Genomic DNA, 25,689 nt, shown 5'->3' on the forward strand with positions numbered 1-25,689 from the left:
CAATAGCTGCAGGGACAAGGCAGTGTTTGTTTTTTGTTTTTTTTGTTTGTTTTTTTTTTTTTTTTTTTTTTTTTACAAAAAAAAAAAATATACACATTTTTAAACTATGTATATGACAAATATACATATAGGCCCAGATTTATCAAACTATGTAAGAGAAAAAATTAAGTATTTTTCCCACAGCAACCAATAACAGCTCAGCTTTCACTTTACCACAGCTTGTTAGCTTAGCTATGATTGGTTGCTGTGGGAAAATCACTCCGTTTCTTTTTCTCATTTTTAACCAAAATATCATTTATATTATATAAAAAGGTTTTGCAAATGAGTGTTCATGTAAGTTAAAAGTAGTTGTTGAGCCTAAGGGCTATATAGTAATCATCTTGAGCGAATTTTGTATATATATTCGGCAAATTATTTATTTATTTTTTACAAGATTTAGCATTCTTTAGTACTAAAGTATTGGATGTGTACATTTTGCCAGGAGTTAGTTTTTTTTTTTTTTTTAAGTAAGGCTACACATAGATTTCTTGGTTTTGAATTGTTTTTCTTGGTTTTAAAAAAAAGAACTGACCTATGTGACATATATTTGACTGCACATCGGCTTGAAGCAGGAGCTGGATAAGATAAAGTGAAGTGAGACGTGTCCCAAGCAGGCACTTTTAGAAGCAGCAACAGAGATCAGAAGCACTCAAGGAGAACACTTTGGGTCAGTGTCCAGAGGGTTGGATGTGCTTGGCTGTTTGATTGGCCCTCCCAAGCTGTTTTTATATGGAACCTTTTTTTTAACAGCATTTCTGCTACAGTGGGGATCAAAAGTTTGGGCACCCCAGGTAAAAATTTGTATTAATGTGCATAAAGAAGCCAAGGAAAGATGGAAAAATCTCCAAAAGGCATCAAATTACAGATTAGACATTCTTATAATATGTCAACAAAAGTTAGATTTTATTTCCATCATTTACACTTTCAAAATAACAGAAAACAAAAAAATGGTGTCTGCAAAAGTTTGGGCACCCTGCAGAATTTATAGCATACACTGCCCCCTTTGCAAGCTGAGACCTGCCAGTGACATGGATTGTTCCCAACCATCATCTGGGAAGACCAGGTGATGTCAATCTCAAAGTTTTTAAATGCCCAGACTCATCTGACCTTGCCCCAACAATCAGCACGATGGATTCTTCTAAGCAGTTGTCTAGAAATCTGAAACTGGAAATAGTTGAAGCTCACAAAGCTGGAGAAGGCTATAAGATAGCAAAACATTTTCAGATGTCAATATCCTCTGTTAGGAATGTAATTAAGAAATGGTCATCAGGAACAGTGGAAGTTAAAGCAAGATCTGGAAGACCAAGAAAAATATCAGACAGAACAGCTCGCAGGATTGTGAGAAAAACAATTCAAAACCCCCGTTTGACTGCACAATCGCTCCAGAAAGATCCGGCAGACACTGGAGTTGTAGTACACTATTCCACTATAAAGATATACAAATATGATCTTCATGGAAGAGTCATCAGAAGAAAACCTCTTCTACGTCCTCACCACAAAACTCAGCGTTTGAACTTTGCAAATGAACATATAGACAAGCCTGATGCATTTTGGAAACAAGTTCTGTGGACCGATGAGGTTGAAATTGAATTTATTGGCCGGAACAAGCAAAGATACGTTTGGAGAAGAAGGGGAACAGAATTTAATGAATAGAACCTCTGTCCAACTGTTAAGCATGGGGGTTGATCAATCATGCTTTGGGGTTGTATTGCAGCCAGTGGCACATGGAACATCTCACAAGTAGAAGGAAAAATGGATTCAATCAAATTTTGGATGCTAACTTGGTGCCATCTGTGAAAAAGCTGAAGTTAAAGAGAGGATGGCTTCTACAAATGGATAATGATCCTAAACACACCTTGAAATCCACGGGGGATTACATCGAGAGGAGTAAACTGAAGGTTTTGCCATGGCGTTCACAATCTCCTGACCTCAACATAATTGAAAATCTATGGATAGACCTTAAAAGAGCAGTGCGTGGCAGACAGCCCAGAAATCTCAAAGAACTGGAAGACTTTTGTAAGGAAGAATGGGCAAAGATACCTCAAACAAGAATTGAAAGACTCTTGGCTGGCTACAAAAAGTGTTTTACAAGCTGTGATACTTGCCAAAGGGGGCAATACAAGATATTAACTCTGCAGGGTGCCCAAACTTTTGCAGACACCATTTTTTTTGTTTTCTGTTATTTTGAAAGTGTAAATGATGGAAATAAAATCTAACTTTTGTTGGCATATTATAATAATGTCTAATCTGTAATTTGATGCCTTTTGGAGATTTTTCCATCTTTCCTTGGCTTCTTTATGCACATTAATACAAATTTTTACCTGGGGTGCACAAACTTTTGATCTCCACTGTATGCACAAGTTGTAGTTCAGAGCCCTGTGTTGGTCTGCATGAACACATTGTCCAATTATTAACCATAAAGGGTCTGTCCAGTGATTACTTAGTTACTGCCTGATCCATGGGTATAAATAACAAGAAGAAAAAATGTGGTCTCAAAAAAACAAGGAGGTGCTCAACCCCAAATGCAGTTGTGAATTTATGCTGGGGGAGCAGATCCTGCGCTGCTTGTCCGTTGCTAAGGGCAATCACCCAGCATATGGCTAACCCTCATACTGATGTTAAAATTGAGACATTAGCCAGTATATCCTTATATGAAGGACATCCAGGAGCCTGCACACCAACGCCAAGGTTTCGCAAGTTGCACGGGACCTAACACTAAACCTACCCCTTGTAATTGCCGTATGGGCAATGCCAGTGGGCAATTACAGCAGCCTGCTCCCAGTTATCTCCAGTATGCATTTTATGCTGGGGATTGTCCCCTTAGCAACGGACCACAAGCGCAGGATCTGCCCCCCAGTATAAATGCACAACTGCATTTGGGGTTGAGTACCTCCTGCTTTTTGAGACCATGCTTTTTCTTCTTGTTGTTTAAATCCTATATTTGGAGGTGTATCCTCACGCTCTGCATTACTCCTCTTCCTTCCTGTGTCTGCTGTGTTGGATTTCTTCATCCAATCACTGCAGGCTGCTTTGGTACACACACACCACACACCTACTGTTTTCATGCAGCAGTCCAATAGGACAGGAGTAAGCAGAGAGAAGTGCTAGTCCCACCCACACTTACTGAACTTCATCCGTGCCTGGACAAAGATGATGCTGCAGCTGAACAGGAATATTTTCTGGATGGTATGGCATTCCCTAGTGGTCATTTTTATAAGATATGATTTCTATAAAAAGGATATATATTTTTCTAATTAAGTACACCCTGTTCCAAATTATTATGCAATTTCAAGTTTCACAAAGATTAATTATTTAGTTTTTCAGTTTAACTCAGATGGTATTGTGTCTCATGGCTCTTTTGATCACTGAAAACAATCTGACACCTGTGATAATTAGATTGCTAGGTGAGGCTCCTTTCACACTATGAATTTTTCCGTTTACAAACTTCCGTCACATGTTCCGTCACTACAGCTGCAAAACCCGGCCGTTACAAAACCCCTGACGGCCGTGACTAAATTGCATTGCAGCCTATGGGGTTTTGTAACTGCCCGTTTGCACCCGTATCTGCCCGTAATTCATTATGGGCGTTATACAGTGACGGGACATCGTGGCGGAAAAATTACTAAAGGTGGATGTTCCACATAATTAAGCAGAGCACAATTTTCAAGCATTATGGGGAAGAAAAAAGGATCTTTCTGCTGCCGAAAAGAGTGAAATAGTTCAATACCTTGGACGAGGTATGAAAACATTAGATATTTCAAGAAAACTTAAAGGGGTACTCCGTTGGTCAACATGTTTTTGACTTACCCTATTTGTTTTGTTTCATTTCTATTCTTGTTGTTTAGGCTACTCTATTTCCGTTCTGTGTTGTCTTTTTATCCGCCACTTTGTTTTCCTACTTTGCTTCTATTTCCTGTTTCTTGCTGTGCTGAAAACTACAAATCCCAGCATGCCACATGGCTTGCTGGTTTGGGGCGGCTCTTTTTCTTTGTTTGTACCGCCCTTTACCCCCACCCTACTATTTTCCCAGGTTGGCCCCTTATACACAGCACACTAATATAAATTGGCCCTGGTTGGGATACACTAGCATACACACAAAAGGCACTACAACTCCCAGCATGTGTCATTCAGGAGACTTCGGTCTGTGGTATAACACCAGCATGCTGCATCTGTAGTCTCCTGGGGGTTGTAGTTCACCACACCTCTATAGGGCATACAGTGTTTCCCAACCAGGGTACCTCCAGGTGTTGCAAAACTACTACCACCAGCATTCCCTGGTTGGGAAACACTAGTATACACACACATAACAGGGACTACAACTCCCAGCATGTGTCATTCAGGCAGGAGTCCCCCCCCCCCCTTCACACACAGAAATAATTTCTAGTATGAGATTTATTCCCCAGCCCCTACAGTCCATACATTCCCAGCCCTGCACTTTGTCATCCTCCCGTTCAGTGAAGACAGAGCTCAGGGAGGAGATGAGGAGGAGTGTACGTCCTCTCTCTTATTTTCTCTGTCTTCTTTCTCCCATGCAGACCTACGTCCTCTGAATACAGCGGGGGAGGGGAGATGAGCTGAGGAGCTGTGTACATCCTCTCTCCCCCTGCTCTGGCTTCTTTCTCATGCAGACCTGGGACCTCTGGGAGGGGGAGATATGGGGGTGTGTGGCTTATTTCTCTCATGCAGACCTGCGTCCTCTGGGCTCTGACTTCGCTTCCCCCAGCTAACTTCGGAAACCTTACATATTCATAAGCTTGGCGTGAAAGAACCTGCCCAGTCACAGAAACAAAGAACAGAGGGGAAAAAAGCCCTGACGCGTTGTCCACAGCCTAATCCTAACATGGCCGATGCTGTGGATGACAGTAAGAGATCCAACGCCAAACTAGAGCTTCCTGGCCCACAAACGGGTAAGAAAAAAAGACAAATGCTACACACACACATATAACACATATGAACATTAAAAGATGTAATATAGCCAAAAAAAAACTTATCCACCGGAGTACCCCTTTTAAGCATGATCATCGTACTATTAAGAGATTTGTGGCTGATTCAGAGCACAGATGGGTTCATGCAGATAAAGGCACATTGAGGAAGATTTCAGCCTGATCCATGAATCAGATCAAGACAGCAGCTGCTAAAATACTATTGCATAGCAGCAAACTGATATTTGAAGCTGCTGGTGCCTCTGGAGGACTCTACACCTTGATGTCCTTGGGACTCCAGAGTCTTGCAACTGTACATAAACCTATTCAGCCACCACTAACCAATGCTCACAAGCAGAAAAGGCTTCATGGGCAGACAAATACATGAAGACTAATTTTCAGTCCTGTTCACTGATGAGTGCCGTGCAACCCTGGATGGTCCAGATGGATGCTTGGTGGACAGCCACCCTGTTCTAACAAGGCTGCGAGATCAGCAAGGCGGTGGTGGAGTCATGTTTTGGGCCGGAATCGTGGGAAGAGAGTTGGTCGGTCCCTCTCCAAAGTATGTGGAGTTTCTGACTGACCACTTTCTTCCCTGGTATAGAAGGAAGAACTATGCTTTCCATAATAACATCATCTTCATGCATCTCAATGCACCATCTCATGCTGCAAAGAATACCTCTACATCAATGGCTGCTATGGGGATAAAAGGAGAGAGAGTCATGGTGTGGCCTCCAACCTTTGGAGCATCCTCAATTAAAAGATCTATGAGGTTGGGATGCAGTTTACAGCAGCTCTAGGTGGCTATTCTGACATCTTGCAAACAAATTCAAGCAGAAACTGCCTAAAAACTCACAAGTTCAATGGATGCAAGACTTGTGAAGCTGCTATCAAATAAGGGGTCCTATGTTAAAATGTAACGTGACCTGTTAAAATTTTTAAAATGTTAAAAGTTTGATTGAAATTTCAGTAAATATGCTGCAAACACAACAAATGACAATTTTCAGTTCTTTACAACCTATAAAGTGTTTTGAAACTTACTGTGCATAATACTTTGGAACAGTGCATTGTATGTTTATGTTAAAAATTTTTTACTGTTATCATTAGGAGGTTTGTTCAACAAAATTTGAATTGTACTCTTAATAGTTGATAACATGAGAATTATGCTGATTATTTACATCAGTTATTTAGGTAAATGAGAAAAATATCATTTGCATAATAATTTGGAACAGGGTGTATTTTAGAAAGGTTAATGTGTTGCCAAGATGTACAACATAATAAAAGTTTTTGAATCAGACAGTGCCCAAATGATAGTGGTTGTAAGATCATATTTATTAATGCTATAGAAAACTTTTGTAAACATCAAAAAACATAAAGGGAGCTTCATGCTACATTTGAAGTATAAACAATTATATAAATAAAGTTAAGATACCTTTCATTTCCCTACATTGTTTAGTATATGCAGAGCTATCTTTAGCAAACCTGCTTAGTTCCCCCTTGGCATCCCATTACTACGATAGCAAGAAGCAGCAGAAATCTTTTCTGTAAGACTATTGGTAAACATACTCTCTTAGAATTATGTGAATTGGAACAGGTAGTCTAAAGCATCTTTCTTCAACACCCTTAACAGGCTATGGCTCGAGACAAATCCCATCATTTCATCAAACACTTCATGCCCATTTTTTTATGCTTAATATATGGCTTCCCAGGCACATCCCTAATACATCTGAATAAACCCTAGCTTAAAAAATTTGCAGGAACATATTGCACATTTATAAATTGTTTGAATACTGTGCTTTAGTTGCTTTGAAAGAAAACTTGAATGATAACAGAATAAGAAGTACTAGGCCAGCTTCTGTAGAGGACTGAACAAGAGGTCACAACCTGTATAATGGGAGACACTTGATGCAGATCAAAGAAGAAACTAAACTGAATTTGAGATATCCATCACAAACTGTAATTTTGGATTATTGGATCTGTTTTATTAGTGTCATTCATTCTTGTCAAAACCATTTTCAGCATCCCGTGCAGCTCGCCTCTCTAAAGCGAGCTCAATGTCCAGCTGCCGTAGTTGCTTCAGGAAACCCCGATTGGGAAGGATACAGCGATGTTTCAGAACTTGTGTAACTGCATCAACAACTGTCATTTTTTCATAGATCATCAGGTAAGCCAGGGCAAGGGAGGCTGAGCGGCTTCGGCCCATAGCACAATGAACTAACACTTTACCTGCATAAAAAAGAACAAGTGGCTTAGGGAGTGTTTTGTCATGGTATTGCAATAAAACGGAAATTGTGTGGCTGGATACTAAAAAGAATTGGGCTAAGTTAAGGCAGAGGTACTGAGTTGCACTATACACAATGTGCCGGAAAAATCATTTAAAACCAAATAGATTAGAAATCAGACCTCAAGGTATAAATGGACTTGTGTTTTAGGTGTGTAATTATTTACATAAAATTGGTGGGAGTGTAACTGGAGTAATACGATGCAGCTGGTTTCATATAAAATTGTGTAATTTATTAGATAAATACAAAAATTTTTATCTGAGCAGGGCCCTTGCTACAGATCCAGTGATATATGGTTGATATAATATTGATAAGATTATAAAACAATACTAGGACGATAATAAAACAAAGTTAGTAAATGGAAGTGACAGTATGCCACCTTAAAGGAAAACTGTCAGCTTTCTCCACCCGCACTAAGAAGCGGTACTGGCTGGTAGTGCAGGGGATACTGATCAGTTTGATCCTAACCGTGCCCGGATCCGCAGCGCCGTTCGGCCTTGCTCTTCTATTTTCAAATTAGGTGCTAATTGGCACTCTGACGTCAGTGTCGGGCCGCATCGCCGCCCAGCTCATCAATATTCCTCCCCTCTCTCTTCATTAGAGCGGGGAGAAGGGGGAAAGGCGGAGGGAGGGGAGGAATATTGATGAGCTGGGCGGTGCTGCAGCCTGGCATGGACGTCAAAGTGCCAGTTAGCACCTCATTTGAATATACCGAAAATAGAAGATTACAGCCGAGCGGCACGGCGGATCCGGGCACGGTAAGGATCAAACTGATCAGCGTCCCACGCACTACCAGCCAGTACCGTTGGTTAGTGCGTGGGGGAGAAAGCTGACAGTTTTCCTTTAATGAAAAAGTCTTAGTATACTGAAAGTAAAGTAATCACTTTGGTAATGCTAGATACCAAAGTGCTAGCGCTAGTGCAAGCGATAGGTGGGGTAACTGAATTACTGTATCAGATGCCAGCAACAGATATCTCAGTTTAGTAACAGTTCTAGGTTACAATGATAGTTTCAGTGCAGGAATAATGTATTTTCTGAATGTATCAAGAGTTAGCAGAATAGAGATAAAGTCTATCCCGTTAGGGTGGGCTATACAGGTTGGCACGGGCTGCGCCCGGCCTGCAGATACAAAATACCTGTATTGAAGATGAAGATCGCAGCTTATGGTAATGTGTATCGCCGGGATTTGCTGACTATGCACTGTACCGGGAGATGCCAGGTGACGCTGCTGTAATATGGCACGTATCTGGCCTCATGAGTACAGACCACAGCCAAGTACTGCCACCTTATTGCCACTGCATAACTGCATCCTTATTCTCTTGCAAGCACTATAGTCTCCACAATCGGAGACCACTGCAAGATGTGTTACGCACCTTACATCTTTCCAACTGCCGCACGAGGACATCACAGACAAGGTCTGTACCTGTTACTCCTGCTGCCCGGACATCGCGACAGTTAGCTGGACGCAGATATACAGCGGAGTCAGCACATCCCAACGATACACAGCATCACTATAAGCTGCGATTTTCACCTTCAATACAGACATTTTTTATCTGCAGGACGGGCGCAGCCCGTACCAACCTGTATAGCCCACCCTAACAAGATAGACTGAATCTCTACTCTGCTAACTCTTGATACATTCAGCGAATACATTATTCCTGCGCTGAAACTATCATTGTAACCTAGAACTGTTACTGCACTGAGATATCCGTTGCTGGCATTTGATACAGTAATTCAATCACCCGCGTATCGCTGCATATTGGATCTAGCATTACTAACATGATTACTTGACTTTAAGTATACTAATAGACTTTTTCATTAAGGTGGCATACTCTCACTCCTATTTACTAAAATTGTTTTATCGTCCTAGTATTGTTTTATAATCTTATCAATATTTTATCAACCATATATCACTGGATCTGTAGCAAGGGCCCTGCTCAGATACCAGTTTTTGTATTTATCTAATAAATTACGCAATTTTATATGAAACCAGCTACATCGTATTACTCCAGTTACACTCCCACCAATTTTATGTAAATAATTATACTCCTAAAACATAAGTAATTTATACCTTGAGGTCTGATTTCTAATCTATTTGGTTTTAAAGTGTTTGTTATGGAACAAAAATTAGACCTCTGTCTGTAATTGAGTATACTGTATAGTAGTGCTTCTTAAAGGAGATATCTCATGGAATAAAAGGTATCCCCTAAGTTTTAGACAATGGGGGGTCCAAGCGATGACCCCCCACGTGATCTCCTGTATGGAGCCCTGGCTCTTCCCTGGAGCAATGCGTCACGGCCCCCACCCGAAGCGGGGGCTGCCACGCCCTCTCCGGCTATCTTCACCCCCCCCCCCCCATAATCTAAAACTTATCCCCTATCCTGCACATAGGGGATACGTTTTTTTTTCCATGAGACTACTCCTTTAAGGGATAACACAAGGGATGCCAAAGGCAGTGTTCACACACACACTTTCGCTTCTCCTGTGCATTTCTTCAGTGGTACGCTAATGTAAACTAGTGAATGGGATTTGATAAATAGGGAGAGATTTATCAAAACCTGTGCAGAGGAAAAGTTGCCCATAGCAACCAATCAGATTGCTTTTTTCATTTTGCAGCAGGCTTGTTAAAAATGAAAGAAGTGATCTGATTGGTTGCTATGGACAACTGGGCAACTTTTCATTTGCACAGGTTTTGATAAATCTCCCCCTATAGTGCTGTTGCAAGAAAAAAAAAAGCATGTTATAGATTTAATTTACTGCTGATACATTCTATTAGTATTAAACTTTTTTTTTTTTAGTAATCTCAAGCAAAAGATAATAAACAGAATAGGCCAATTCTGTCTTGTGAATAAGTGATGAGTGTCCCTTGTGGACCAAGTTTACAATATGGTAGATGGGGAGACACAGGTCTTTACTACTGCCACACACTTTAGGCTCATGCACAACAGAATTTGGTGCTGATCCCCAGAATCAGTATCATTTGCACAGCAAGTGTTTTTAAATTATTTTTTAAACATAATAAAAATCATATAAATTTGGTATCTGAGTAGTTGTGACCTGCTAAGTTAACTTGACATGTCATTTATGCTGCATGGTAAATGTTATAACAATGAAGTAGAAGTAGAAGATATTCTTAGGGTATCTACCAACCCAGATATAACCATATCATTCAGCAATAAGCAGTTAAACTTTTATTTCTATATTCTAAAATACACAAAAAAGTGCCTGTATGATGAACCACCAGGGGCCCGAAAGGATGGCTCACCAGGAAATTGGACAGAAACAAATTCCCCTCAACCAATCTGTTAAAGGGGTACTCCGGTGGAAAACTTTTTTTAATTTTTTATTATTTATTTATTTATTTTTAAATCAACTGATGCCAGAAAGTTAAACAGATTTGTAAATGACTCCTATTACAAATTCCTAATCCTTCCAGTATTAGTGGCTGTATACTACAGAGGAAATTCTTTTATTTTTGAATTTATTTTCTGTCACGACCACAGTGCTCTCTGCTGACACCTCTGTCCATGCAAGGAACTGTCCAGAGCAGGAAAAAGCCCCCATAGTAAACATATGCTGCTCTGGACAGTTCCTAAAATGGACAGAGGTGTCAGCAGAAAGCACTGTGGTCATGACAGAAAAGAAATCCAAAATTAAAAGAATTTCCTGTAGTATACAGCTGCTAATAAGTACAGGAAGGATTAATTTTTAATAGAAGTAATTTACAAATCTCATAAAACAAAGAGAATATGCTTGGCACTACTGTATTAACGCTGTATGGGGGAGAACTACCGTATTAAAGTACTGTCCCCTTGCAACCGCTGGAGATGCCAATAATGGTGCTTCCACGCTTGTAGTAGAAAGTAAATCACGTCCAAACAATGTAGATAGAAAAAAGCGGAGCACTCACAACATTAGACTTCTTGATTGCGATCAGACTTTATTCATGTAGTCTTACGGGGATACAAGCAGGGGTGTGCGGACGGGGGTGCGGGGGTGCCCTCTTGGTGACGGACCGTTTGGCGCCGAAGCGCTTCGTCAGACCGGGAATGTCAGGATCACAGGAAGAGGTGTGCTTAAGATAGGTCAAGATATTCATGACGTCTCAGGTAAGTTGATGCGCCATTGGATACTAGTTACCTTAACCCCTTAAGGACTCAGGGTTTTTCCGTTTTTGCACTTTAGTTTTTGCACTTTAATTTAGTTTCCTCCTTACCTTTTAAAAATCATAACCCTCTCAATTTTCCACCTAAAAATCCATATTATGGCTTATTTTTTGCGTCACCAATTCTACTTTCCAGTGACATTAGTCATTTTACCCAAAAATTCACGGCGAAACGGAAAAAAAAAATCATTGTGCGACAAAATCGAAGAAAAAAAACACCATTTTGTAAATTTTGGGGGCTTCCGTTTCTACGCAGTGCATATTTCGGTAAAAATGACACCTTATTATTCTGTAGGTCCATACGGTTAAAATGATACCCTACTTATATAGGTTTGGTATTTTCGTACTTCTGGAAAAAATCATAACTACATGCAGGAAAATTTATACGTTTAAAAATGTCATCTTCTGACCCCTATAACTTTTTTATTTTTCCACGTACAGGGTGGTATGCGGTTTAATTAATGATATATTTTTATAGTTCGGACATTTACGCACGCGGCGATACCACATATGTTTATTTTTTTATTTTATTTACGCTGTTTTATTTTTTTATGGGAAAAGGGGGGTGATTCAAACTTTTATTAGGGAAGGGGTTAAATGACCTTTATTAACACTTTTTTTAAACTTTTTTTTTGCAGTGTTATAGGTCCCATAGGGACCTATAACACTGCACACACTGATCTCCTATGCTGATCACTGGCATGTATTAACACGCCTGTGATCAGTATTTTCGGCGCTTGACTGCTCCTGCCTGAATCTCAGGCACGGAGCAGTCATTCGTCGATCGGACACAGAGGAGGCAGGTAAGGGCCCTCCCGGTGTCTTGTAAGCTGTTCGGGACACCACGATTTCACTGCGGCGGTCCCGAACAGCCCGACTGACTAGCCGGGATACTTTGACTTTCGCTTTAGAAGTGGCGGTCAGCGTCGTTAAGGGGTTAATACAATACATTGTGTAAAACATACAAAAAAGATTAAAAGCAAACTTCTATTACTGCGAGACTTATAGAATATGATAACAAGTTATAGTAAAGCTCCATATTCTTGTTTTTCTTTTAATACGAGCGGGCCTGTAGCGTCCGTTCGGATTATCCATCTAGCTTCACTTTTTAAAAGACTCTGATGCCTGTTCACACCTCTACTTCCAGTTTCTACTTGTTCTATAGATTCAAACCGCAGTTGATCAGGATTATTATTGGGGCATTCTCTCATGTGGGATATGAGGCATGGGGCTCCTATTCCAGTTGTGAGGGATTTTAAATGCTCTCTTACTCTGTGATACAATGGGCGTATTGTTTTCCCTACATAGTAACGCATGGACAGATCAAGCAATATACAACATGTGTCGTTTTACAAGTAAGGAATTGTTTAATTTGGATAGTATATCCACCTAGTTGTATCGATTTGTATCTGCCATTTTGTTTGCACTGTTTACAGGATCCACATGCAAAATTGCCAATAGGACGAGAATCCCAATTACTTCTATGTTTCGTTTTTTCCCTGCTTCTTTTATTGTAAAAATCTTGGATTGTGCCATTCCTGCGGTATGTTACAAAAGGGTTATGTTCAGTAATGTGTGTAAGGTCTGTATCCTGTTGTAGCATGTACCAGTTTTTTTTAATAGATCTCCTAATGACATCATTCATAGATGTATTTTTAAACGTAAACGTGAATCTATTTGAGTTTTGTTCTTTCCGGGATGATGATCGTAAAGCTGTTCTCAGGATTTTACTAACTTTATGTCGGGCTTTTTGTAAGACAGGTAGGGGGTAACCTCTTTTTAACAATCTCTCCTGTAATTCATCTGCCTGCTCTTCATACTTTAGAGGGTTATTATTGATTCATTTTAGTCGGATGAATTGACCTGTAGGGATACCATTTATCCGTCATATTAAACTCCTCCTCCGGTTTGTTGATGATGTGTTCGTGGTGTGGGATGGGTCGGAATGTCAATTCAACTCCTTTGTGCAATATCTCAATGAGGTTAACACCATGAATATGTTCACGTCTGTATTTAATAAAAATGTGTTAGTTTCTGGATGTCCAAGTGGATATTATTAATCATTCTATAGTTACATCTGGCTTTAGAAAGAGTACATGCAGAAACTCTATATTGCACTATGACTCATCCCACCCAATCCACACAAAAAATGGTATCCCTACAGGTCAATTCATCCGACTAAAACAAATTAATAATAACCCTCTAAAGTATGAAGAGCAGGCAGATGAATTAAAGGAGAGATTGTTAAAAAGAGGTTACCCCCTACCTGTCTTACAAAAAGCCCGACATAAAGTTAGTAAAATCCCGAGAACAGCTTTACGATCATCACCCCGGAAAGAACAAAACTCAAATAGATTCACGTTTACGTTTAAAAATACATCTATGAATGATGTCATTAGGAGATCTATTAAAAAAAACTGGTACATGCTACAACAGGATACAGACCTTACACAAATTACTGAACATAACCCTTTTGTAACATACCGCAGGAATGGCACAATCCAAGATTTTTACAATAAAAGAAGCAGGGAAAAAACGAAACATAGAAGTAATTGGCTAACGGATTCTCGTCCTATTGTCAATTTTGCATGTGGATCCTGTAAACAGTGCAAACTAAATGGCAGATACAAATCGATACAACTAGGTGGATATACTATCCAAATTAAACAATTCCTTATTTGCAAAATGACACATGTTGTATATTGCTTGATCTGTCCATGCGGACGTTACTATGTAGGGAAAACAATACGCCCATTGTATCACAGAGTAAGAGAGCATTTAAAATCCCTCACAACTGGAATAGGAGCCCCATGCCTCATATCTCACATGAGAGAATGCCACAATAAGAGTCCGGATCAGCTGCGGTTTGCAGCTATAGAACAAGTAGAAACTGGAAGTAGAGGTGTGAACAGGCATCAGCGTCTTTTAAAAAGTGAAGCTAGATGGATAATCCGAACGGACGCTACAGGCCCGCTCGTATTAAATGAAAAACAAGAATATGGAGCTTTACTATAACTTGTTATCATATACTATAAGTCTCGCAGTAATAGAAGTTTGCTTTTAATCTTTTTTGTATGTTTTACACAATGTATTGTATTAAGGTAACTAGTATCCAATGGCGCATCAACTTACCTGAGACGTCATGGATACCTTGACCTTTTTTAAGCACACCTCTTCCTTTGATCCAGACATTCCCGGTCTGACTAAGCGATTCGGCGCCAAACAGTCCGTCACCAAGAGGGCACCCCTGCACCCCCGTCTGCACACCCCTGCTTGTATCCCCTGAAGACTACATGAATAAAGTCTGATCTCAATCAAGAAGTCTAATGTGGTGAGTGCTCCGCTTTTTCTACCTACATTGTTTGGACGTAATTTACAAATCTGTTTAACTTTCTGGCACCAGTTGATTTGAAAAAGTTTTCCATCGGAGTACCCCTTTAAGGGGAAATCAGTAAGAATAAAGGTCGGCATTTATCTTTGTAGGTGTAAGTGAAGCATTTTTCCTACACTTTTTTTTTGTGTGTGCTGGTAATGTGTAGGAGCCCCAAATTTATTAAATGGTCACAGAGCATTTGATAAATTTTGTCAGGTCACATTTTCTGAAATTTCTCTCTTCACATACCCCAAAAAGCTCAGCTAAGTCTGTTTTAGAGACACTTCAGTGGCTTTTTGCCTTTTCACAAAAAGGCGCAGTTGATAAAACCCGTCCATATCATGTATATTATATTGTGTATTTCCACAATCAGTGGATTGCAACTCAAAATCAGCAGAAATGTGTAAACCAAAAGGTGCAAATAAACACACAAAAAACTGTCTAAATTCAATGATAAACGTCGGCCACAATCTTTATGCTAGATATGCAGAAGATAATATCTCACACCACCCTCACCACGCGTTTTAGCCATGACCTCGTATGACCTCATCAGGGGACACTGTGAAGCATGTAGGTATATGAAAAAACTTATCAACAAAGCATATTGGGTGATCAAGATAAACAAAATATACGTCCCCCTAACAAAAAGCCCTTTATACAACTCTATACCAGCATAGTGGGCACAACTGCACAGCCTACCACCACTTCAGCATTGGGACATAGCACCCCAACCAATGATGATTAGAGATTTATTCTTGCTGGTTTCTCCTTAACAGATTGGTGGAGGGGAATTTGTGTCTGTCTCATTTCCAGGCCACTGGTGGTTCCTCATATACACACACCTTTTTATTTTAGTATGTATAAATAAAAGTAATATTTTATGCACTTTCCATTTCCTATTTCCCTGTTTATAAAAAAACAGTCTTAAAAAACAATGGTGGAATCTTTATATTTCTTACTCCTAGAGAATGATTTAGTTTTTAGTCTCAATAAATTATATAGTGGGAAAAAAATGATTGTCCAACAAGAAAACAAGCCCTCATAGAGTCAGTCAATAGAAAAATAAAGTTACAGCGGGGATGAAAGAAACACACTATTGTCAAAAAATATTGTAGCCCTGTTAGGTAAACAATGCCATTTTCTGACAATGTCTGGCGATATCAAATAAAGAAAGAATACAAAGTTAAAGGGGCAATCCAGAAGGAGGAAAAGTGAGTTTTGTTACACTCACATTTAATGGCAATATCGGTAACATCGCTTGTCTATTGGTCATTACACGATTTTGCCTGGATGCAATAATCATATATATGGACATTTATCAAAGGGTTTAGTCAGGTTTTCTTTACTATAATTGTCGCAAAATTGTCGCAACTGCGACTACGCGATTTTTCTGGAAAGCGACATTTTGACTGGAAAGCGAGAAAAGCAAGTTTTCCAAAAATTAACTACGTGGTAATAATTTTAAAATGTACTACGGGTAGTCAGGTATTTATTAACTGTGACAGTCGCAACTGCGCAAAAAAAAGTCGCAACAGGGTTAATAATTTACTGAATTTACTCCAGCTCAAACATGGAGCAGAAAAAGCTACTACCAAAGTAAAAAAGGAAAAATTGCTTACGTGAAAGAAAATTATCAACAGGCTGAAACCAGTTGATAAATAAGTCACACATAAGCAAAAAAAAAAGTAAGGAAAAAATTACTAAAAAAAGAATACATAAGCAAACATTGATAAATGTCCCTCATAGTGCACTCCCCCTCCTCTAAATCTTAAAAGGTATATTGATGGGACTGGGGCAGAAGTGGAGCACCGAGAGCAAAGAAAAGTATTTACTTGTGACTTACTGAACAAATTGCAAAAAAAGTTGATGGATTGTAATAGCATATGTGGGTTTTGATTTTTTCCCAGTCATTGCTAAAAGCAGAGGATTTTACAGCTCCCAATGAGGTGAATGGTATCTGTATAAATCTATTTACACTAAATTATCCTGGTGTTGGCTACAGACAGCGGTTTGTCAGTTACGATAGGAAGGGAAGTGGAGTATGGCCACACATAAAAAGATCGCTTCCTTCATTTTTTAAGGCCTGTGAAAAATGAAAGAAACAATCTGATTGGTTGCTATGGGCAACTCAGCTACTTTTCTTCTGCACAGGTTTTGATAAATCTCCCCGAAAATCCACTGATTCTGTGTGAGTTTTCTGTAAATTTTGTATCATGTGAGGCTGTACATGTAGGGGTTTTGGAATGCTCTTGTAAAAATTACTGAGTGTGTAAGTATTACCTGTTCTTGGGTACAACTTGGATAAGTAGAATTACATTTTTCTATGTTTACATGCATTTATACTTACTGTTTGACTTGTTAAGAGCCTTGTGGATGAATTCAGCTGCAGGGTAAAAAAACTGACTAAGGTTAAAGCTGGGTAGATCTGCTGCTTCCACCCCATAATACTCTATGTCCATATCACTGTAATACTCTGCCCCTGTATCCACATTCCAGCGCCCATGTGCGGCATTGACAATATGCGTGAAACCACTTTTCTCCAACCCATAGCGGTCCAGAGCAGTTTTTCTATAAGAAAGAAAACAATTCAGTGACAAATGATTTCATAAATGAATGGGAATATCACATTCTACAATTTTATTGACTGGCTTGGAATGTATGCTAAACTTTTGGAAAGTTAGATTCAGTTCATGTCAAATTTGTCAATCCTATCTATTTACAGTATCTAATTTCTGCCAGATATTCTACTTTCTATGTACAGAAATATTATGGTATGAGCTCTATTAAAACGTTAAATAAATTGTCCTACAACACAAAATAGTGTAAACAGACAAAAACATTAGTAGTACAATAGTAAAGCCACATTGCCCAAACAACAATGGGGTAAGAGGCTGAGCAAATAAGGCCCACAGGTTTACCCTCACCAAACTGCCCAAGTATATGAATAAATTCCCACTACATGAAGTCACAAATTGTCCCACATGTCCCAACGCACTTTCCCCTTAGGTAAGAAAAACTATAACTGGATTCATCAGAAAACTTCAAAAGGCAGTATAGCAGAGTACAAAGAGATGTGGCTGTGATAGTCAATAAAACTACCAGATGGGGAAAATAGCTTGGTCCGCTAGGGAACCACTCATTCAGGTCCTAACATGAGGGTGCTGCGCTAGGAAAGGGATCTCTAGATGGACGGTCTCCTTTCCTCAGGGCAGCTGCATTTTGTCAGAATCATTATAGCAGAAGTCTTACAACATTTGGGTTGTAGTTCATCTTTTCTTCCTACACTTACTTACAGCTTATATTTTGTTTGTAATTATGTTAATAGGCACATTATGACTATACTCACTCATCACCAATATACAGGTTGGGGAAAACTTCATCAACATGGCTATGTTTGGCTGGACCATGCCAAAATATTCTTTCTAGCTCAAATGCTCCAGGAGTGCAATATCCTGTATCTGGATCCACAGCCACTGCTGCATATGCATTGGTCATCTTCTGGTTAATGGTGTCAGCAGGCATTCTTGCTTGGGCAATCGGCATAGGCAAATGGTTTTGTAGTCTCTATATGGACAAAAGTGTTCAAAATTAAAGTTGGGACCATTTTTTTCTAGGATACAGGATCATTGCAGATGGCAAGTACAAAAACAACTTACACATAGTGTAGCTATTCAATATGTGAAGGACTCTTGAAACTTTACTGTCTTTTTTAAAAACTTTATCAGTCGTGGTCTCGTTGCTGCAAACTTCATCTCCCCCCATCCCCCAGATATAGTTGGGAGAAGCCTGAAGAAGTGCACTTGACTTACCTGTTCAGGCGCTTGGCCCGACTCACTGCAGGAGTTGTACTTCATAGACTATAATAGAGGCTCTCATGATGCAAGTCTCCACCAACAAATGATCACTTTATAAAATTATCTTTTGGTGTACATTCACACTGCAGAGAATCTGCAGCAAAAAAAAAAAAACCCTTGTGAACGTACGCTTATAACTGTAACTATTTATTCTGCCTCTGCCAGATAAAATGCATGTTTTAAATTAAATTATGATTTTAGAATGATGGCATATATGCAGTCATTTAACATATTTTATTTATTCATTCATAGGCATGACTGTCTTCATCAAATTCCTTTCTCAGCAACTTCAGAGGCTTTTCATAGGTCATGAACTGCTAATCACTGTACAATAATATATTCTAGGCCAAAAACAATATCCGCTTTACTGCTAAACATTGTAAAACGCATACCTGCTGTCACCCTATATAAGTTTAAAAAAAATTCTACCTTAACCCCTTAAGGACCCAGCCCATTTTCACCTTAAAGGGGTACTCCTCCCCTAGACATCTTATGCCCTATCCAAAGGATAGGGGATAAGATGTCAGATCGCCGGGGTCCCGCTGCTGGGGACCCCCTGGTCCAGCAGCGGGACCCGGCGATCTGACCATCATCATCCCCCTATCCTTCGGACCTAGGGCATCCAGCTCGATCACCGGGGTGGAGTACCCCTTTAAGGACCCGGGCATTTTTTTGCTCATCTGACCACTGTCACTTTAAGCATTAATAACTCTGGGGTGCTTTTACTTCTCATTCTGATTGAGAATGTTTTTTCATGACATATTCTACTTTGTTAGTGGTAAATTTTCATCGATATTTGCATCATTTCTTGGTAAAAAATAAAAAAAATTGATGAAAAATTTAGCATTTTTTTTTTTTACTTTAAAGCTCTCTGCTTATAAAGAAAATTGACATCCCAATATTCAAAATATATATTGATTCACATATAAAATATGTAGGGATGCACCGATATATCGTCGGCCGATACACATCGGCCGAAAATAGCTATTTCGGGGAAATGCCGAAACAACAAAAATGTGCCGATAATGACCCACCTCCCCTGCCCGCCCACAGCACAAGTTGCAAACACTGCCAGTGGCAGAGGCGTAGCGTGGGGGGGTGCAGGGGGGGGGGGCGGCCTCACTGGGCGCAACATCTGGGGGGGCGCGCTCTCCGGGATAGGAATACTTCTTTTTATGTGCCCGGGCCAGCTCCCGTGTGTGGCTGCAGGCGGGGGCCAGCCAGCGCATATAAAACCTAATACTGTATACTAAAAACCAGGGGGCCTCCAGCTGTTGTGAAACTACAACTCCCAGCATGCCCGGACCGGCAAAGTCACTGACATCCCATGCGTACAACCATAGAGACGCAGGAGGACCGCAGGATCGTCGCAGGAGAACGCGTGCTGGCCGGGGCCTGGTAAGTGACCGGCAGCGCGTCATCTCCTTGAGTGTTCCAGTCACCGCTCCCCGGTCCATAGGCCATAGCAGTAGGTGTGACCCAGGGCCGGAGGAGCGGTGACCGGAACACTGTGGGGGCAGCAGTACAGACATACAGCCTCCAGCCATACACTGTATATGGCTGGAAGCTGTATGTCTGTCGGGTGGGGGGAAGCTGCCTACTACTGTGGGGGAACTGCTGACCTAATGTGGGGGGGAGCTGCCTAATATTGTTGGGGGAGAGCTGCCTACAAATGTGGGGGGAGCTGCCTAATATTGTTGGGGGGAGCTGCCTAATATTGAGGGGGAACTGCCTACTATTGTGGGGGGGGGGGGAGCTGCCTAATATTGTTGGGGGGAGCTGACTAATATTGTGGGGGAACTGCCTACTATTGTGTCGGGGAGCTGCCTTCAAATGTGGGGGGACTGCCTACAAATGTGGGGGGAGCTGCCTAATATTGTGGGGGAACTGCCTACTATTGTAGGGGGGGGGGAAGCTGCCTAATATTGTTGGGGGGAGCTGCCTAATATTGTTGGGGGGAGCTGCCTACTATTGTGGGGAACCTGCCTACTATTGTGGGGGAACTGCTGACCTAATGTGGGGGGGAGCTGCCTACAAATGCGGGGGTGGGGGGGGGGGGAGCTGCCTAATATTGTTGGGGGGAGCTGCCTAATATTGTTGGGGGGAGCTGCCTACTATTGTGGGGAACCTGCCTACTATTGTGGGGGAAATGCTGACCTAATGTGGGGGGGAGCTGCCTAATATTGTGGGGGAGCTGTCTATTAATGTGGGGGAGCTGGCAATCTAATGTGGGGGAATCTAATCTAATGAGCGGAGCGCTGCATTTTACCAGAAGACGTTGAGAAGTCATTTTCGGTTTCGGTATCGGTTTCGGCCGGACATTTATTTTTTTTTTTTTTCCGGAAATTTCCATTTCGGTGCACCTCTAAAAAATATGTCTACTTTATCTTTGCATCATAACATTTACATGTTTTTACTTTTGGAAGACATCAGAGGGCTTCAAAGTTCAGCAGCAATTTTCCAATTTCTCACAACATTTTCAAAAATTGGAATTTTTCAGGGACCAGTTCAGTTTTGAAGTGGATTTGAGGGGCCTTCATATTAGAAATACCCCATAAATGACCCATTATAAAAACTACACCCCTCAAAGTATTCAAAATGACATTCAGAAAGTGTGTTAACCCTTTAGGTGTTTCACAGGAATAGCAGCAAATTGAAGCAGAAAATTCAAAATCTTCATTTTTTTTTTTTTTTTTTACACTCGCACGTTCTTGTAGACCCAGTTTTTTAATTTTTACAAGCGGTAAGAGGAGAGAAATCTCCCTAAAATGTTTTACCCAATTTCTCTGGAGTAAGGAAATACCTCATATGTGGATGTAAAGTGTTCTGCGGGCACAGAAGGGAAGGAGAGACAATGGGATTTTGGAGAGTGAGTTTTTCTGAAATGTTTTTTGGGGGGCATGTCACATTTAGGAAGCCTCTATGGTGCCAGAACAGCAAAAAAAAAAAAAAAAAAAACACATGGCATACTATTTTGGAAACTAAACCCCTCAAGGAATGTAACAAGGGGTACAGTGAGTCTTAATACCCCACAGGTGTTTGACGACTTTTTATTAAAGTTGGATGTGTAAATGATTTTTTTTTTGCACTAAAATGCTGGATTTCCCCCAAATTTTACATTTTTATAAGTGGTAATAGGAGAAAATGCTCCTCAAAACTTTTAACCCCATCTCTTTTGAGTATGGAAATACCCCATGTGTGGAGATCAAGTGCACTGTGGGCGCACTACAATGCTCAGAAGAGAAGGAGTCACATTTTGCTTTTGGAAAGCAAATTTTGCTGAAATAGTTTTTGGCAGACATGTCGCATAAAGGAAGCCCCTATGGTGTCAGAACAACAAAAAAGAAAAAAAAACATGGCATACTATTTTGTAAACTAAACCCCTCAAGTAACGTAATTTTTTATTTTTTTTTACTAAAATGCTGTTTCCCCCCCCAAATTTTGCATTTTTACAAGAGGTAATAGGAGAAAATGCCCCCAGAATGTGTAACCCCATCTCTTCTGAGTATGGAAATACCCCAAGTGTGGACGTCAAGTGCACTGCGGGTGCACTACAATGCTCAGAAGAGGAGTCACATTTGCTAATTTTGCTGAAATGGGAGGGCATGTCGCATTTAGAAAACCCCTATGTGCCAGAACAGCAAAACAAACAAAAAAACAGATGTCATACTAATTTAGAAACTACACCCCTCAAGGCTCTCTGTACTGCTTGTTACATTCCTTAACACCCCACAGGTGTTTGATATATGTTCATTAAAGTGGGATGTGATAAGGAAAAATGTCATTGTAAATACATTTCTTTGGAGTAAGGACATACCTCATATTGGGATGTAAATTTGGAATGTACTCTGGACTTGGTACATTGGGGTCAAATTATGGGAAATTAAAATGAATAGGGAAAATGTAGTACTTCATGGAAGTGCGATACTCCATCAAGCAGTTTTTAATGCAGAGGCCTGGATGATCGGGGCAAGTGTCACATTGATAGGTGGTGTCCTTCCGTATCCCCCTCTTGTGACACACTCTGCATTTTTTTCTGAGATCGTCCCTTCTTTCCAGTGTGAGGGATTTCACCTGGAAAGTGCTGACCTGGGACGATCCTGGCACCTATAACTCCAGTTTCTTGGGAACTCCGGCCTGCTCTTTCCCAGTCACCAAAGATCCGGGCCTTTAGGAGGAATGTCCCTGTGTTGCCAGCGTACTGGGACAGTACAAAAGAGTTGTACATGGCAACCTGTACTAAGTAGACCGCAACTTTTTTGTATGGCTTGAGGACTTGATCAGAGAGATCCACTCCCCCCATATACTGATTGTAGTCCAGAATACAATCAGGCTTGATGACCATTGTTGTGGTACCTCTCACAGGGACAGGTGAGTTGCCATTACCATGAATTGTGGTCAGCATAAGGATATCCCTCTTATACTTATACCTGACCAGCAACAGGTTTTCATGGGTGGGCATGGGACTCACCCTTGGGCATAGGTGTCAACAAAATTTAGAGCGAGGCCTCTCTGGTTCTTCCGCACGGTCCCACAAGCAGACGTAGATCTGGTGGCAAGGGAGGTGAACAGAGGGATGCTGGTATAAAAGTTGTCCACATACACGTGGTAACCCTTATCCAGTAATGGGTGCACAAGGTCCCAAACGAGTTTCCCACCCAGAGCAGGGGGACATTCTGGGGGTTCAATATGGGAATCCCGTCCCTCATATACTCTAAACTTGTGTACCCGGAGGTACTCACACAAAGTTTGTAGAGTTTCACGCCATAACACGCCTGCTTCGAGGGAATATACTGGCGGAAGAGGAGTCTCCCCTTTAAAACTGATTCATCTACAGAGAGCTCCCTGAGCGCTGCATAGGCCTCCAAAAATTTGGCACCAAAGTGATCTATGACCGGCCTCACTTTGTAAAGCCGGTCATACGAAGGATCACCTGGGGGGGGGGGGGGGGGGGACATGCCGCACTATCAGCGTAATGCAGGCATTTCCAAATGGCCTTGAACCGCTTCCGTGCCATGGCAATACTGTAAAGCGGGGTCTGGTAGAGGATGTCCCTCGCTTCAGTACTGCCTGACACTTGTTTTTTTGACTAGGCCCTTATGCAGTACGAGGCCCCAAAATGTACTAATTTTGGCTGCACTGACGGCGTATCATTCATTGGACCTAGCCTTAAACGAATCAGGGTAGTGGGCAATTAATTGTTGGGTGTACAAGTTAGTTTGCTCCACCATATGATTGACAAAGTCGACACTGAAATAACTAAAATAGTCTATTTCAGTGTATCCGGCAGCAAGTCGCCAACAAACACAAGAATTTGTGGCTGATACCCCTCTGGGGGTCCTATTACGAGCGGCATGGACTCTCGTACTAGTGTCATCCACTGGGTCACTATCGTGGGGGTATGTGGCCTCACATTGCCGCCGTCTTCTGGGGGACTCATCATCAATGCTAGAGGATGAGGAGGATGTGGAAGAACACAGGAAAGTAGGATCTTCCTCGTCCTCACTGGCAGATTCAGAGTCGGAGGCAAGTAAAGCGTTTGCCCTCCTCGGTCGAAAGTGCCCGGCAGGCCATCACCTTTTTCTCTGCGGGGGGTGGGGGGGGGGGGGGCGAGTGTAGTGTATGTGTTTGGTGTAGCTTATATATCATGGTGTTATAAAAAAATAAAGTAAAAAAAAAACGCTGTATCCCAAAAACAAAAGGGGGGGGGGGGGGGGGCAAATGCAGCGCCCTGAAACCCTGATAGGGCCCGACCCGCAAAATCTGTGGTGGACCCTTGAGGACCCATTAGGGGGTCAGGGGGGGGGGATTTTTATTTATTTATGAATTTATTCAACCTCCCACCTGTCCCTGCACTGAATCTCACCCTGCACTAACCTCTTCTTCAGCCCTGAGGGGCACAGATCTTGGCAGAGGGGCGTCCCTGGATCTTCCGCTGACTGAGCTCGGTGGGCGAGCAGAGCTGAGAGAATGGGACATTAACCCCTCCCCTACCGGCTGCTATTGGTTGGACGGTCCGACCAATAGCAGCGCTCTTGGGGAGGTGACGGGATCACCATCTCCCCCCAGCTCCACAGGAGGTATTTGCCAGTATATAGTACATCGCCGATCACCTTCTAATTCTGGGTCATCGGGTCTCACGTGACCTGTATCGCCGCAGATCGCCGGTGTGAATTCACTGTGGTCTCAGGACCCCCCTGGGCATTGTCACGGGATGCCTGCTGAATGATTTCTTATGGATATCCTTTCTCCTGTGAAACCTGTCTCGTGAGCAGAGAGATTTCACTTTAACTATATAAATAGCAAAAAGGTCAAAAATGAAAGTGTAGGCCCTTTAATATATTTTCTTTTTCCTGATGCCAGTTTATAATTTCTTCCTCAATTTTTGTAAACAAATTCTTCTCCACTGTGTTCACCGAGGAAAATGAAATGCCAGGTGAAATACAGCAAGATAAGGTAAACTCCCCAGTACAGGTCACCTGTGTAACCCAGGAAGAAGTACAGTGCCACCTACAAAAAATCAAAATTGACAAATCACCAGGTCCAGATGGCATTCACACTTGAGTTCTAAATAAATTAAGTAATGTGTGGTAGCTTGGGGGTGTAGGGTAGGTAGTGTGTAGCTCTGCAGTGATGAAAGGGTGTTGGATTAACCCTTAACTGTCGTGATGCCAGGGTGAGGGTTCCTTTCTGTATATATGTCCTACTGCCACCCATCCCAGGAACGATAGAGAGGAATAAAGGATTGTCCACAACCGGAGTTTTAGTAAATTGAAGATAACTTTTACTGCAGATTTTATGCAGGTTAAATGTAGTAACAGTCTTTACAGAGGACCGGACTTTAGGTTCCTCACAGGACCTTGTAAGCTTGAAGCAATTGCTTTATGCTGTTCCACTGGATTTAGGGGAATTGTTTAGGTCCAGCAGCCACATAGGATTAGGATTGAGTTAGATTGAACTCACGGTTTTGTATTCGGCTGAAGTTAGTAGGCTTCAGCCCTAGATTTGTCTTGAAGGTATACACAGAACTCCTCTCTCTGCTAGGCCGGAACCC

At 41.3% G+C, this 25,689-nt stretch overlaps 1 protein-coding gene across 10 annotated transcripts in view; it reads right to left on the reverse strand.

Annotated features, from left to right (window-relative positions):
* Positions 1–6,280: 6,280 nt before the first annotated feature.
* Positions 6,281–25,689, reverse strand: part of LOC130282724 (dual specificity phosphatase 29-like) — a 57,152-nt gene continuing 37,743 nt past the window's right edge. For all 10 annotated transcript variants that reach the window (XM_056531284.1, XM_056531283.1, XM_056531285.1 and 7 more), the window contains 3 exons: positions 18,128–18,345; positions 17,129–17,349; positions 6,281–7,187 (listed from right to left, as the gene is read on the reverse strand). In XM_056531284.1, coding sequence (XP_056387259.1) covers positions 6,952–7,187; positions 17,129–17,349; positions 18,128–18,324 — 654 coding nt within the window. In that variant the 5' untranslated portion in view covers positions 18,325–18,345 and the 3' untranslated portion in view covers positions 6,281–6,951. The remainder of the gene's footprint in view (positions 7,188–17,128; positions 17,350–18,127; positions 18,346–25,689) is intronic.

Source organism: Hyla sarda, chromosome 7 (assembly GCF_029499605.1).
Source record: "Hyla sarda isolate aHylSar1 chromosome 7, aHylSar1.hap1, whole genome shotgun sequence".
In the NCBI taxonomy this organism is placed as follows: Eukaryota; Metazoa; Chordata; class Amphibia; order Anura; family Hylidae; genus Hyla; species Hyla sarda.